This window comes from Colias philodice, chromosome 21, assembly GCF_061535455.1.
Source record: "Colias philodice isolate Cphi_HAF_F1 chromosome 21, ilColPhil1 Martin Lab GWU primary, whole genome shotgun sequence".
In the NCBI taxonomy this organism is placed as follows: domain Eukaryota; kingdom Metazoa; phylum Arthropoda; class Insecta; order Lepidoptera; family Pieridae; genus Colias; species Colias philodice.
Genome location: NC_143106.1, coordinates 1,338,102 through 1,353,805, shown reverse-complemented (window position 1 = coordinate 1,353,805; position 15,704 = coordinate 1,338,102). Strand labels below are relative to the sequence as shown.

General features: G+C 34.1%; 2 protein-coding genes and 2 long non-coding RNA genes across 4 annotated transcripts in view; 2 read left to right on the top strand and 2 right to left on the bottom strand.

The window, feature by feature from the left end:
- The window catches only part of LOC149478646 (uncharacterized), a 329,584-nt gene that overhangs the window by 136,545 nt on the left and 177,335 nt on the right, over positions 1-15,704 (top strand). The window lies entirely within an intron of this gene.
- LOC149478657 (uncharacterized) lies at positions 49-7,369 on the bottom strand. The gene is made up of 2 exons (XR_016317315.1): positions 7,199-7,369; positions 49-867 (listed from the first exon to the last, which is right to left on the bottom strand). It is a non-coding gene; the product is annotated as an uncharacterized LOC149478657 (long non-coding RNA).
- On the bottom strand, positions 3,165-5,427 carry LOC149478658 (uncharacterized). Its single transcript, XM_089709054.1, has 2 exons — positions 5,086-5,427; positions 3,165-3,710 (listed from the first exon to the last, which is right to left on the bottom strand). Exons 1-2 carry the CDS (start codon positions 5,425-5,427, stop codon positions 3,333-3,335), a joined length of 720 nt encoding a protein of 239 aa, XP_089565180.1. The 3' UTR covers positions 3,165-3,332.
- LOC149478656 (hsp70-binding protein 1) lies at positions 9,273-15,228 on the top strand. The gene is made up of 7 exons (XM_089708513.1): positions 9,273-9,421; positions 10,011-10,216; positions 10,612-10,692; positions 12,770-12,962; positions 13,458-13,676; positions 14,249-14,407; positions 14,663-15,228. The coding sequence occupies exons 2-7, from the start codon at positions 10,106-10,108 to the stop codon at positions 14,953-14,955; spliced, it is 1,056 nt and encodes a 351-aa protein (XP_089564639.1). The 5' UTR covers positions 9,273-9,421; positions 10,011-10,105; the 3' UTR covers positions 14,956-15,228.

Sequence of the window (15,704 nt, the reverse complement as noted above, 5' to 3'; positions counted from 1 at the left end):
TGTTTTTTTTTCTTTAAATATATTTTTAGCTAATCAAATAACAAGACGTAGTTTTTCATACTTTATTTATAAATCAATCAAATAAAATGAACCTTAAATTAAAATACTCGCTACTAGTATTTATACAATATTCATTTACACTTTCTAAATTTTCGTGTCCCATTTCAAATGAGGGACTTAACTATATCGATTTTCAAATTCATCTTTATCCAAATTAATCCTAAATATTTATCAGTCACCATTCATGATACAGACAGACAGACTATAAATCTTAAATAATATTATATAGGTAATATATTATTAAATATTTTTCAAAAATATAGTACATATACATATATTTATAAACATTGATCATATTATTCATAGCTCATAATTTATATTATACATACTTTTAATTTAGAAAATAGGTAAGTAGGTACTTAATTAATAATCCTTAAATAATCTTATTCTACTAAAATATTATTCCTAATAATACTTATAGGTATTTTAAGAATTGAAAGTCATTATGCCGAAACGAGTTAAAAATGAATATCATAGATAAAAGTAGACATGCAAATTTCCGTACAGTATTTTTTTCATTTGAAAATAAAATCGCTCCTGGCTGGATAAAAACACAGATTAGATAAAGTTTAGCTATAGACAACAGTTTACAAGTCGGCAGCGTGGATGGTAGAATTTTATAGAAAATCCATAGCTAAGAGGTCTGTATGGTAGGAGCATTATTACGCCTAGTTTGGGAAGTAATGTACGTAGCGGGGTGGTCGTGCGGGGGGCGCTGGAGCCTGCCGGGGGGCGGGGGAGGGGGTGTACGGGTCTGCTCGACCCGGATACGACTGGGCTGGATGTAGTCTTGACGAGGCGGCATTCCTGGAAATTATAAAAAAATATGCTACACGACATACATTCAACAATGTTGAGGACATAAATTGTATTTATTTTGCATTTATATTATTTTACAGTATTATTATACAAACGATGAAAATTGGTCCAGTACTCCAGTGGAGCATTAACCTATAGGCACACGATTGTTTTAAACTAATACATGGTAGTTTTTAATCTAAATTTTAAGTACCTACGTAGAGATAAACTACGATAACATGGCGCGCCCCTCCAAAATTCAAAACGTTTGAAAGTATTTGTGAAAGTATTTACAAATAATTTGGAAAATCCAAAAGTGCACGCCTCATAATTTTTTTTTAATAAATATTTATTAATTATTATTTTTGTTTATTTAATAACAATTAAACCACATCGAATCAGACCCTGAAAAATGAAAGGGTTCTATTCCTGAGCATACTCAAGCGTTAGAGAAAAAAAAAGACTCGATTAGTAAAGTATTTCGGTCGCTATCGTGTTAACAAGAAAAAGGATCCGCACATACAGACACACGGACGTCCAAGACAGAACTTTTTTAAACTGTTTTTTAACTAGTTTAAACAACAAAAATGACATCAAAAATATCATGAACGTTAAAAATAGTGTTTTTTCTTAATATGTGTGTGTATGTATTATCTTACAAGTGCAATGTATGATACATAAAGACATTTTAAGTTTGAAAAATCAGATGTTTTGCGCGAAGTGACAGTAGTACCCACCTCAACGCTTCGCTTATGAGGCGTGCAATTACAATGCACCACCAAGATTCACAACGCATATGTGTGCGTAATGAGACGGCCGTCAAACAAAAACAAATCCACGGATTTGTTGCTCGACTAGTCACGCTCTAATCGCTCATTATTATTAGTAATGGCGCTGCACTGACGTATTCTATGAAAACGACACGTGCGTTGTCTTGGGCGCTCGGCAACTTATGATTAGTTGACCAACAAATCTGGACGTAAAGTACTAAAGACGAATACGTACAACTACATACAAACTCCTTCGTAAGGATGTCACTACACACATTGAAACAGTAATTTGGAGGGGCGCGCCATGTTATGCCGGCGCCAGACATTGCGATCAAAGTTTGAGCACACATTTTCAAAACTTTGATCAAACTTTATATGCACAAATGTATCCGGCTAGACTTGTATTTCAAATGATTTACGGCCACAGTTACCGCAAAGACGGCTGACAGATTAGACGACGATTTTGATGACTCCGTCAGTCTGTTTTATTTGAGTGCCTTTAATTTTTTTTTCATTCTCATATTGTGAAAACTCCAAGAAGAAGGCGTGAGTGGATGTCTATACTGTATCGTAAGAGAACACGGTAAGTTAAATACTTTGCAATTTTAAACATTTAATTTACTGAATTAATTATTAATTAACCAATTCATTTTTTTTTCAGTGGTTTCATGACTAATATGCTAGAAGATTTGATGCCTAGACCCGTAGGCTACTTCGATAATTTTTGCAAAATGTCTTGTGCTGATTTTGAAGTAATATTGCAAAGAATTTCTCCTTTAATTTCAAAGAAAGACACTAAATGGAGAACTGCTGTTCCTACAAAAAATCGATTAGCATTGACTTTAAGGTTTCTAGCAACAGGTGAAAGCTATATGAGTCTGCAATACCTATTTAAAATTTCTCATCAACTTATTTCTACTATTGTATAATATGAAGTTTGTAATGCGCTGATTCGAGTTCTTCGGGATGAAGTGAAGGTGAGTACAAGAAAACTACATAGTAAATTCAACCATTTCTTTATTGTTCATGAAGCTAAAGAATAATGAATTAATGAATATAAAGATTAATAATCAAATTACCTAGTGTGTTTTCATAATTACACAATTAAATATGTCATAGTAATCAAAAGTTATCCGAATTTAGTAATCATCCAATGGTCATCATCATCACTAATATCGGTACCACGGCATCGGTCATATGCTTCTTGAATTATATCTTTGTTATTTTTAGGGCGTATAGTGGTTTCCGAAATAATATTAATTTTCTTATTCTTTGGCACTTCTGGTTCCCGATTAAGACTGTTTAATGTTTATAGTTTATACTAAATGATGCTATATTATTATCATAATCACATGCGGTGCTAGTATTTGTTATGTAATTTGATTGCTGCGACCTTAGGCTGCGACACAGTTTGAGAATCAAATGATCGCCCCGGTATCTCATGAATTTCAGTCTGTATTCGTATGTCTCTTTCATATGGCATTGGTGTTGATTGAATATCGTACCTATTTTTTAATGGATTGAGATCTTAGCATAAAATCGTTTGAAGCTGCTGGGTATTGCCTTGTCGATGACCCCGGTTGAACATACTCTTGTGGTATACCTGAAGATTGTTCAGACTCGAACGATCTAGGTACAAAAATAGAATGTTGATTAACTGGAATAGGAAGCTGGTCATTATATGTTTTCGGTGAACATATCTCTTTAGTCTTTCCTAATTTTCATAGTGAACCTAAATATTAAATTATCTATCTCGTTCATTAATATCAGTCGGTGATCTTCTTGTAGTGACTTTAGCTTTTCAGCGAGTAGTTGGCCGTATAAATCACATTCGCTGACTGCTTTCGTATTTTTGGATCTTTCTTTAATTAATGCAAATGCCTCATCCATCTGTTTTTTTGCAACATCCTGCATTCTACACCGTCTTTTGGGAATCACAGAAGAATCAGACTGGTTTTCAGGAGTCTCACTTCGATTGCTTGATACAAGTGATTCAGATCTTAGTGTATTTGAGTCCATGAAGTTACTTGATTCCGATTCATGTGAACAGCCTCTCCGTTCAATACTCGAATCCGATCGCTCCTGCAATCATAATAAGTACTAAAATTAGGCATAAATTGTGCATTGTGAATGTAAAATATGACAGAAATTATTAATTTCTGTTTCAGTTGCCGAAATCTACGAATGAGTGGCTAATCAAAGCAGCTGGCTTTGAAAGGCTAATTCCACATGCCCTGGGAGCTATAGATGGCAAGCATGTTGTATTGGAATCGCCTATTCATAGTGCGTCTGAGTACATAAACTACAAAAAAGATTTTAGTATTGTCCTATTGGCTTTAGTAGACAGTGACTATTTATTTATGTTTGCTGATGTGGGTTGCCAAGGTAGAATGAGCGACGGTGGTGTTTTAAGAAACAGTATATTATGGGATAAAATGAAAGACAATACTCTAAGAGCGTATACGCACTATTGTGCTAAGCATAATTGTGCTTGCGGTCAGCCGGACGGCTACCCGCAATGCGGCTACCCGCATAGTGCGTATACGCTCTAAAACTACCGAATCCCCGGCCGTTACCAGGAAGAAATGTAAATGTGTCATTTGTGTTTGTGGCTGATAGTGCCTTTGCATTAAGTAACAATATCATGAGACCGTACCCAGGACACCACCCTGAACAAAGTATGAAAAGAAGTTTTAACCGAAAATTATCTAAGGCAAGAGTCAAGGTAGAACACGTTTTTGGTATAATGACGTCAGTGTTCAGAGTCTTCAAAAAGCCCATGCTTCTCCAACCAGATAAAGCTTTAATTGTTACTATGCCATAGGCCATTTCACGAAATGCAACCATTTCGTGAAATGGCCAATCATTTCATGAAATGAGCAAATTTACGATATGGCCACGACATATAGGTACATGGTGTGTTTCAGCATTTCTCATTGCGGAAATTCTTCCACAAGTTGTAATTATACTAATAAAAGCATAACATTTCATCGTAAATTATTTTTTGTTATAAATAATGCCGTTTTTCCTTAAAATTATAGAATATTTACAAGTATTATGAGTATCACCATAGAAATCTAAATAACAATGAATGACACTGTCACCGTTCTTATTACGTTTAACACAAATTGCAACCTTATTTGTATGTGTTAGGTTCAAAATGGGTTCAAAGTTATATCTATTGAAAATTAACGCCCTCTGTTTTTATTTTAAAGGACTAGAGCGACCGAAGTGAGTGCGAAAAATTCTCCATTTTTTGTAGAGTAAGAATATGATTGTAACTCAAAATCGTCAAAACTCAAAAGTGAGTAACGATGTTGTTGCATGCAGGTATCGATATGATTTTGAATCAGTAAAATTGTAAATATATTATTTTTAAATAAAGGATTTTTACATTAAATAATTGGTTTTTATTTTTAATAATATTATGAAATAAATTATCTGTCTATTTACTCACCTTAGTGCATAATGTTGGATGATAATTGTATACGGAACCCATATAATTGTGCATCGCATCGAACGCGAACCACGTTGGTTTAAAAATCTCAACTGCTCCTGAGCCTGTTTTCGTTGAGTCTTTAATCTTTTTCAAATTATCTCTGTACTGTGTTAGTAGGATATTTCTCTTCTTTTTAAGTTCTTCTACTGTAAACGGCACGGAGAAACTATTTTTTATTCTAATCCATGCGTCGTTTACCAGGTTTCGATTTTTGTGATCCCTGTTTTTCGGATTCCATATTGAGGGTTCTGTTTGAAGTAGCTCTATAAATTCTATTGCGGCGTCATTACCCCACTCCATTATTGACGCTCAAAATAACACTGACAGATTAAATATTGCATACAACTGCTTCGTTCAGCGGCGCACACGCGACTAAACATTGCAACGAGTATGGCAGGCCGCACAAACTTTGAACTTTGTTTACTTTGATGTGCGCACTAAAAACCGACACATGATGGCAAACTACAAATATGTGTTCAAACTTTGCACAATACACAAATGTCAGTGCCACACTTCGCGACTTTGTAGGTATTTGCGTATTTGAACATATGTCTGGCGCCGGCTTTATCGTAGTTTATCTCTACTATGATCCCTATACAAACAAAATAGTGCTATTAAATGTTTTTAATAGCACTATTTTGTTTGTTTTTTACTTTTTCAGTTCCTCTTATATGATACTAGCGGTCCGCCCCGGCTTCGCCCGTGGTACATATGAAAAATAGATGTTGGCCGATTCTCAGACTTACCCGATATGCACAGAAAATTTCATGAGAATCGGTCCACCCGTTTCGGAGGAGTATGCAGACTAACATTGTGACACGAGAATTTTATATATAAGATTAAGCTAAAAAATAATCTACCTATACAATAATATAATACGTGATTTTAACGTGAGCTACTCTTAGATAGTTAGATCATTAATCTCGAAAGTATACCTAATAATTATTATTGAGTTTTATATCCTACACAATCCGATAGCGCTCGTAGATTTTTCCAGATCACGATAACGGAGATAATATAACAAGAGCAGTTTATCTGAAATCATTTGAAAAGATCTTGTTGTATTAGATTGTAGAAAGGACGAAAGTACTTTTACAATAACAGGTTCACACGTACTAAAATGCTAACAACAATTGTTTAATTTAATCACAACCCTAGAATGTAACACAACCAATCTACATGTACTAATATTATAAAGCTGAAGAGTTTGTTTGTTTGTTTGAAAGGAATCTCAGGATCCGATTTTAAAAATTCTTTTGGTGTAATAGCCCATTTATCGAGGAAGGCTATATATGTATAATAAATCATCACGCTCAGACCAACAGGAGCTGAGCAATGCGGGTAAACCGCGGGGCACAGCTAGTAGATGATAATATTGTTCCAATAATTTGAAGGACCTCCTTCCAGATATCGTAATTAGTAGGTACTTAATTAATAGAACCGTGGTATCTTGAAAACATCTCAAGTAGACGGTAGTACGGTCGTTTCTGAGGTAATTACTAATTATTTGAGGCATAAATAACAATTATCTTTTACGTAATTTGTTTACGAAGTTCCATAAAGATTACACACGGAAGGAAACACACAAATACCATCTTTATCAATATATTGAATTGTTAATAACGTATGTTTATTTGTGCTAGCAATAATATAGAATATTTCTTATAACAGAAAATCAAAGAGAGTGTACCGTGTAACGTAGGTCTACGTCTTTTTATTTTTTTTCTAATTTGATATCGAAGAAATAATGTGTAAGATAGATTGTAATCGCTTAGGTTCTATTACCAACATCTAGCTCTACCAGTTACCTACTAAATACCCTGAACGTCCCTATGTACCTATGCTTAAATCTTTAAAACTACGCAACGGATTTTGATGCAGTTTTTTTTAATAGATAGAGTGATTCAAGAGGAAGGTTTTAGTATATAATTTATTATGTTTTAGACAAAGCGGGCGAAGCCACGGGCGGAAAGCTAGTATATTATAAACACTTGATATTTGTTTGAGTAAGTACGCTCGACTCCAGGATCGTGAATTACCTTTCGTTAAACATAATAAAAAATCAACTCACCGATTTTAAATCTATCACAATGTTTCTTAAATAGGAATTTTCTTATTTCTGATCAAATTTTCCACGTCAATCAAAATATTTCCAAAACAAATGTTCGCGTGCGTTGGGATGTCGATATGTTTTCACTTTACATCCAGTTTATCTTGAGAGTTAGATAACGTATCTTGTTTATCAGTGTCGAGGTTTTCAATTCTGATAATATTATATTGACAGTTTTCCAAATATCAACATTGTAATAGAAAAAAGTCGTAAGTATCTAAGTCATATACAGGTAGGTAGGTATTTTATAAATACAAAAGTTTCTGTCGGCTGTGGAACAGTGAAAGTTTAGATTTATATCTATTTAGTCAGCAAATCCAGGTGCTGAATCTTGTTTGTTATACGTAGGCCAGTCACTGCGATATCTCACCAATTTTCAATGATCGCATTTTAACTTACGTATAAATTACAATTGATAGGGAAATTATGCTTATAATTCGACACACATTTCAACTCCACTATCGGCTGTACTTGATACTTCCATACTCCATAGTATAATAATATTATATTTATAGAAGACTGAAAAGTTTGTTTGTTTGTAAGCGCTGAACTCCGGAACTACTACTAGCTGTGTCCAGCCGACTCACCCACGTCAATTAGTTTTTCCATTTAATCCTTACGACAAAGTGCCATCAAAATCAGTCCATCTATTCTAGAGATTAATCAGAATAAACAGACAGACGGACAAATATTAAAAATAAAATACTATTATGTATAATATCTTTTTTGGTATATAATGTTCCGTGTACCTACATCCATATATGCTTTTAGCGAAGAGCGTTTATTTTAATATTACAAACGAGTAACAGACAATCCAATTAAATTATTGCTACAGTTATACAGCTATACTAATATACCATCATTATGGAAATATAATATAATATGTCTATATTTCCGTGACCATCAAGATGCCATCAAGTGACCATCATCGCTTGTACATAGTGCACTGTGCAGCGCGTAATACCACAGATTAGATACTAGGTAATACTTTTTAAATTTTAAATATTTATTATTGTAATAATAATTCCTTGTTAATTTAAGAAATAAAACAAATTATTGTATTATCTAAACGTATTTGAAAATAATATTCAATATAGATTGTTATAATTTAATTATAGACAGACATGCTATATTCTTTAATTTCTTTATATTATCTGTGCGTAAACGTCACTACTAATGACAGCATTATAAAAAGTCAGTCAATGTTTGGCATAGTGTTGCCGAACTATCGATAGTTTGACTATCGATAGTTGACCTTGAAAATAAGTCAGAATATCGATAGCACTATCGATAGTATCGATATTATCGATACTATCGATAGCGTTAATCATGGAATACTATTGATTGAGATGAACTGCAATAGTATCGATAAAATCGATAGTATTGATTGCCAATAGTTGCTATACTATCGATACTGTCGATAGTATCGATACTATTGCTACTGAATATTGCAACTACAATCGATACTATCAATAGTACTGATACTATCGATAGTTTTGAGCTATCGATAGTAGTAAATTGTGCAATAGTATTGCTCACGATTTCTTGGTATAATGGGTCAGTCAATGGGCTTATTGGATTACGAATTAACGAACTAAAAAAAATGGATTGTACAAAGCGCCAATAGATAACTTGAAAAGTATTATAACCAAACATCTAGTTCTCTGTCATCCACTATAATATTATTGATAAAGCAATACTATCGAGAAAAAGGTCACTATCGATGGGACGATATTATCGATAGTATCGACACTATCGATAGTATCGATAGTTCGTTCGATATTGAGCTTCGATAGTATCGACACTATCGATAGTATCGATAGTTCGTTCGATATTGAGCTTCGATAGTATCGATACTATCGATGGTATTGCTATGTGTCGATAGTATTTACGCTTATAGGACTATCGATACTATCGATAGTATCGACACTATCGATAGTATCGATAGTGCTATCGATACTATTGCTTTTCCCCAACTATCGATAGTTAATCGATAGACTATCGATAGTGGACTATCGAGCGGCAACACTTTGGCATATTGTCCCAAATTCGTTGTTGTGCACTTGTGCAAATCAAATTTTCTAGAGATTTCTTAAATTTTCTAGAAGTGCGAGTTCCATGCGAGTTTCTACACACATAAATATTGCTCATTCTAGTTGTAACTTGTATGCGTCATTGTTGATTAGCCGCGTCCAGACCGACCGAGCGCGGCTCGCGAGTCCCGCTCGCGAGCCAATAGTTCGGCCGGTGTGGACGGCGCTCGGGCTTCCTCGGGCGCACGTTGGCTCGGCCGAGCGCCGCTCAGCCCCGAGCCATGCGTTGTCGGTTTTTGGCGATGCTCAAAGGCGGCTCAGTCTGAGCTGCTCGCCCGGTGTGGACGGACTTAACGAAGCTCGCGAGCCAGAATCAAAAATGGATAAAGAAGACAGTATTCGCTTAATACAACTTTACGGAAGCTTCAAAATGTTATGGGATTCGAAAGATCCAGATCATTTAAATAAAAATTTCGGTTTTGGTACAATTTTTTAATCCAGATTTTTTGTTTCTTTTTTCTTTTTTTTATGATATATCCAGACAACACAAGCGCCGCAGCAGCTAATAAAACGTGGTTTTCCATCGTTATACGTAGATAAACTGAATGCTCAAACCGGCTCACCTTGGCTCGCGAGCGCGGCTCGGAACTTTTCACAAATAGCTCTGGTGCCACGGCTCGCGAGCAGGAAGTCTGAGCGCGGCTCGCGAGCCGCGCTCAGCCGGTCTGGACGCGGCTATTGAATAAAAGTCGGCGTCTGTCGTAGTTTCTCAAGTATCTTATCAATTACGTGTGGTGTGTGCTGTGTTTAACCTAAAATATACGTAAAATCAAACATGGATCAAAATAATGAAGAGAATAGAGCTTCAATAGCTGGTGCTCTAACGTTTCCTGCTCGAAATGAACAGTCCGTAATCCCACAACCCCGGCAGCCCAGAAACTTGCAGGTACCTAATTTGTTTTTCCAAGTGTCTAATGCGAAAATTTGTCTTACAAGATTTTCGTATATACTAAAGCTAAGTCGTGAATTTTTCATCTATTGATTTGTCTCTTATACTTAATATCCATATCCAGAAACATCTCTAATTGTCCCTTTGCAAATACCATACTTATTAAGTTATATGAATAGTAATTGCTTTTTGAATAATTTCATGTTTGTAACTTTATAATTTGGGAAAACCGATTTAAGCATAATATTGTCCTTTTTTTCGAGAAATTTAATGACTTTATTATAATTTAGATTCAAAAATTGTCAAAATATCTCAGGTTCAAATACAAGAATGAAAAAAAATGTGTAAAAAGTAAAACAAAAATAAAAAATATTGTTTTGTTACAATTCCAGGGTCTGCTGCGGTTTGCAATGGAAGCCACCAAGGCTGAAGATGCACCTGGTAATTCACAGTTTGGACCAATGGATGAAGAAGTGAGTATTCTTATCCTTATTAATATTAAAATTGGTACATTAGTTATTGACATTAGTGTGTTCAAACAAACAAACTCTTCAGCTTTATATTAATTATACAAATATAAGATACTGAAACTATTGAAAGGTTTAAATATTTTATATATTCTCTTTATATCTATATTTAAATATCTTTTATTTATATATATATATATATATACTAGCTTTCCGCCCGCGGCTTCGCCCGCGTTTTCAAAGAAAAACCCGTTCCCGTAGGATTTCCGGGATAAAACCTATCCTATGTCCTTTCTCGGGTATCAAAATATCTCTATAGCAAATTTGTACAGTAGTTATCCTCCTAAGGACCAATGGCCTCATATAAGTACATAAACACCATCACCATTACAACCCAAAGCACCAAAAAGTTTTAACTAAATTACCAACCACTGTCCTCATCCGATGACAAAATCGAAAATTCGAAATAACTTAAAAAATACCGCGCTTTTCTGCCTATGATCACTGTTTAACGTGATGGGCTGAATTGAACTATTAGGTTTGATAGGTAAATGGGTTATCCAATCACAGAATTTTACAATACTTTAGTTAAAGTTTTGAAAATGGCTGGTCAACGTAACAGAGGTAAGTTAAATCGTTAATTATCATATTAATCTCTCACTTGATTTTCATTTGGTATTGAAAAGTGAATAGTAAAAACAGTACAGGAACGAATTTTAATTAAATTTAACGAAACAATTCATATTGTATTTTTCAAATTCACGGATAATTTTTATGTGATCATGTGTGAACATTGGTCGCTACTTACAATATTATTTTCATTTTTTTTTGTACTCATTTGAAGACATTGGTAGTCAATGACTATAAAACATTTAATTAATTAATAATTTATTTTGTTGTTTTACAGTAATTTTGAGTGTAATTGTCCTGTTTTATGATTATAATTTATTTAAACTGTCAACAGGAATTACTATTGCAATCAAAATATACAGTTATCTTCCTTATTTTTGCAGTTATTCGTGACGATAATATCATCGATTTCCTAGCCGACTGACGGAGATTTTATTCCTAGTGATGAAGACTTAGGAGACCCACCATTTGTTTCCGAATCGATTTTTAGTTAGCTCATTGATATTTCAAGTTCCTAATATTGTACTTCCAATGTTTTTATTTCTTTTTTTAACATATTTTCAGGTAGTTTAGATATTTTATTACCTAATATGTAGTAAACTTACACATTCAGAATTTAAGAAAAACTGTTTTTAATTCTTTTGTATACTTTGTAGAGGTTTTTGTATGATCTCATATTTTATAACATAAGTAAATAAAAAAATCTACAAGTAAAACCTTATTTTAATAAAAAAATTTTTGGATTCACTTAGGTCTGATGTGATCACATGAGAACAAAATAAATCGAGTTTTTTTTTTCAGAAATGTATTCTATAAGCTATATTTTACACAGATAAAAAATCCCACAAGTAAATTTTAACTCTAACAATAAAAAAAATAAAAATATATCATTGGGTGGCAGGTCTCATGTATTTTTATGTACTCAGGTGAGAACAATGGGTGGTAATGCAGAATAGGATTTTTTTAGCTTGGTCCTTAGGAGGTTAAGGCATGATTAAGTAACAGACAGACAGACAGAGTTACTTTCGCATTTATAATATTAGTAAGTTAAGATTTTTTAATGAAACACATAATTCAATTGTTTTCTTTACTTTTAAATACAATTTTTAACATGTAAACTATGACAAGGTTTGATATCATCGTCAGGACCTGACAAAAACTATAAAATGCAGTTCCATCAAGACGTAACAATCAATATATAAATTATATTATTCCAATTATATGTCATAAAATAAACTCGCATAACTATTTGTCGTCGTCGTCGTCGTCGTTTCAGCCGTGGGACGTCCACTGCTGGACAAGGGCCTCCCTCAAGGATTTCCAGTACGATCGGTCACCGGCGGCCTGCATCCAGCGGCTCCCTGCCACTCGGACCAGGTCGTCTGTCCATCTTGTGGGAGGTCGTAAAACATAACTTTATATCACATAACTATTAATTATTGAAAATTTCCAGAGGCGTAAATTCCTAGAAGAAGCCCTAAAAAGCATCACAGTGAATGTAGCGGAGGTTCTCCAGAACAGTATCAAGGTGCTCACAGACTCGGAGAAGATGAAGAGCATCCAACTTGGTGAGAGCCTGCCTGAGGAAGTGGATGTAGCGTTCAATAATGTCCTCGAGTATATTGATGATATTGATGTTGCTAATGGTAAGTACTAGACTACTTATATTATATGCATAAGTTTGTGAGTATGGACGTGTGTGTTTATTAATCTTTACGAAAAAACGTGTGTATTGATTTGGATGAAACTTTACATCAAAATTACACTAATTTAAGTACTTAATTTACTGCTTTGTGTTTTTGATTTGCTAGATTTGTATTTTCTTGTGTTTGATTTTATGCGAGTATTATATATTTAGATAATGCATAAATAGAATAATTAAAAAATAAAAGCATTAATAGAAACATAATTTCCTAGACAGAGCAATCAGAATTGGATTTAAATGTATTTTGACTTAAAACAGTGACAAATAAAGTACAGTGATTGCTTTTTTTGCTGAGTAAAGCTAAAAAGTATTGTATTTTAACTTTTTTAAATAAATAAATTTATAGTCGGGACAGTAATTCTGTGTCTAAACCGTTTATTTTTTTTGATACAACCAATTAATCAATTCTTTAATGATTGATTCGTATCTTTTTCAGACTTCTACAAAATGGGCGGGTTCGCGATGTTTCCAATTTGCTACAGTAGCGAGAATGATGAAGTACGCTCTCGAGCGAGTCAAATCCTCACCGAGTTGTGCCAGAACAATCCGTTCTGCCAAGCGAGGGCATTGGAGTGTGGTCTCCTGAATGTGGTGCTGCACTTGGCGTCCACGGAGCGTGGCCAAGTGCTGGCCAAGTGCGTGTCGGCTATATCGGGTGAGGGTTCTGTCATTTTATATAGATTTGACGATTTTTTATGGTAAGGTTGAGATTATAGTGGTTTAGAAATGAAAATAATACTGGGTAGTATGGAATACAAGTTTATTAAAGACTTTCGTGTTTTCAAATGCTCAATGCAGTTATAGTTTACATTTTTATTGTACAAACAAAAACACTTCCACATTTATAATATCAGTTAGGATATAGGAATCTGCACTTAAGATGTGTATTGTATTATGTTCTTGTTTCACCCTGGATAAAAATAGTAGATTTTGTTATTGTAGCATTAGAATCTTAATATATATAAATCTCGTGTCACAATGTTTGTCCTCAATGGACTCCTAAACCACTTAACCGATTATAATAAAATTCGCACACCATGTGCAGTTCGATCCAACTTGAGAGATAGGATAGTATAAACATGTTGGTACCACGGGCGAAGCCGGGGCGGACCGCTAGTAGTTTATAAAGTTGGTTGAATAATTTTTATGTCAAATCTCAACAAAAATGAACAATATCAAATTTTTATAATACAAATTAATAAACACAATATTATTTCACAATTACAGCGGCCACTCGTGAATTCGAGCCCGCATGCCGGGAACTAACAGCGCAAGGTGGGTGCGAGACACTCACTCAGCTGCTGGGCTCGGACTGCGCCCCGGCGGCCAAGACCAGGGCTGCCTTCCTCGTGACGTACCTGTGCCAACACTACCCGGACGCTAGAGGTGGGTACTTTTATTTATTTATGAATTCTTCATTGCTCCGAGAAAGTTACAATATAACTTAACCTAAGAATACATTTAAACAATTGGCGACGATTTCTTTTATATTAATTGGCGGGTACACTCATGAACGAAACTGCGGGCAAAAATCAGAAAAATCCATCCAGTTACGTCCAATACATAATTTTATCCTCACCAACTTTCGCATTGATTATTTTTTTTATACCCCTATTCAAAATTCACATTTTTTATTTCCAGAAAAATTCATAGAACTCAACTTGGCGCGAACAATAGCGGAACAAATCAAAACTGGACGAGACAACACAACAGAACACCTTTTGAGCATTCTACATTCCCTTCTAGAAGATTCCAGAGTGAAACAGCAGTGTCAAGACCCAAGCTTAGATCTGAAGAATGTTCTAGAAGAACATTTGAAACGACCGGAGTTGGAAGAAGAATACATAGAAGAGAAACAGTACTGCAAGAATATATTGAAGATTTTGGAAACCTTGCCACAAGTTGAAGTCGTTAATAATGAGATTGATAGATAATTTTGTATGGAATTGGGAAAGGCGATATTATTAGCGCGAAAAATCAAAAGTGCGAAATTGAGCGTTTTTGAGACTGGTGTCAGAGAATTTTTAATTGTGTTGTTTCTTTGTATAGACTCTGATTCTCATTTCGTTATGGACTAATATGTATAAAAATCTAGACTAGTATCTAGTTTAGTACTAATTTTGAACACTTAAGCAATCCATAACAATGCATTTGCAATAAAATTGTGAGTTATGAATCTTATAAAATGTTATTTTAAGTATTTATAAATAAACATAATTAATATTGATATTTGTGTTTTATTTGCCCGTTAGGCGTTAAGTAAACATAACTTAATTACTATTTAATTCTTCAGTTGCAAGTTGCAACGTCAACTATCTATTGCAATTTAACAATCTCTCATATATTGAGTAGTTCAGTCTCTTTCACCTCTTCTAGTTTAGTTTTTACTAAAAAGCCTTCTTCTACGATTTGTTTCTATTTTTGTGTTACATCAAAATCGGTTCAGGCGTTTGACGTGAATCGTAACTTTCGAATCACAGTGTTGGTCTCTTGTAGGTATAATTTTAATTCTCCTTTATGATAAACTGTAATCCTTTCATTGATTATTATTTTAATAATCGTATATTGCGAAACAAGTATTAAATATTATCTCAAAATATCACCTGTTTTACGCTCAATTAAGTTTATTGTGATTTCGTGTGAATATTATCATTTAAAACGATAAGAAGCTAATTAATTCGAT

Excerpts from the sequence above, each read along its gene's own strand:
- LOC149478658 (XM_089709054.1), bottom strand. The coding sequence starts at position 5,427 with ATGGAGTGGGGTAATGACGCCGCAATAGAATTTATAGAGCTACTTCAA. Across the intron at positions 3,711-5,085 it reads ATCCAACATTATGCACTAAG|GAGCGATCGGATTCGAGTAT; the intron begins GTGAGTAAATAG and ends TTATGATTGCAG.
- LOC149478656 (XM_089708513.1), top strand. The coding sequence starts at position 10,106 with ATGGATCAAAATAATGAAGAGAATAGAGCTTCAATAGCTGGTGCTCTA. Across the intron at positions 10,693-12,769 it reads TTGGACCAATGGATGAAGAA|AGGCGTAAATTCCTAGAAGA; the intron begins GTGAGTATTCTT and ends GAAAATTTCCAG. Across the intron at positions 13,677-14,248 it reads GTGCGTGTCGGCTATATCGG|CGGCCACTCGTGAATTCGAG; the intron begins GTGAGGGTTCTG and ends TCACAATTACAG.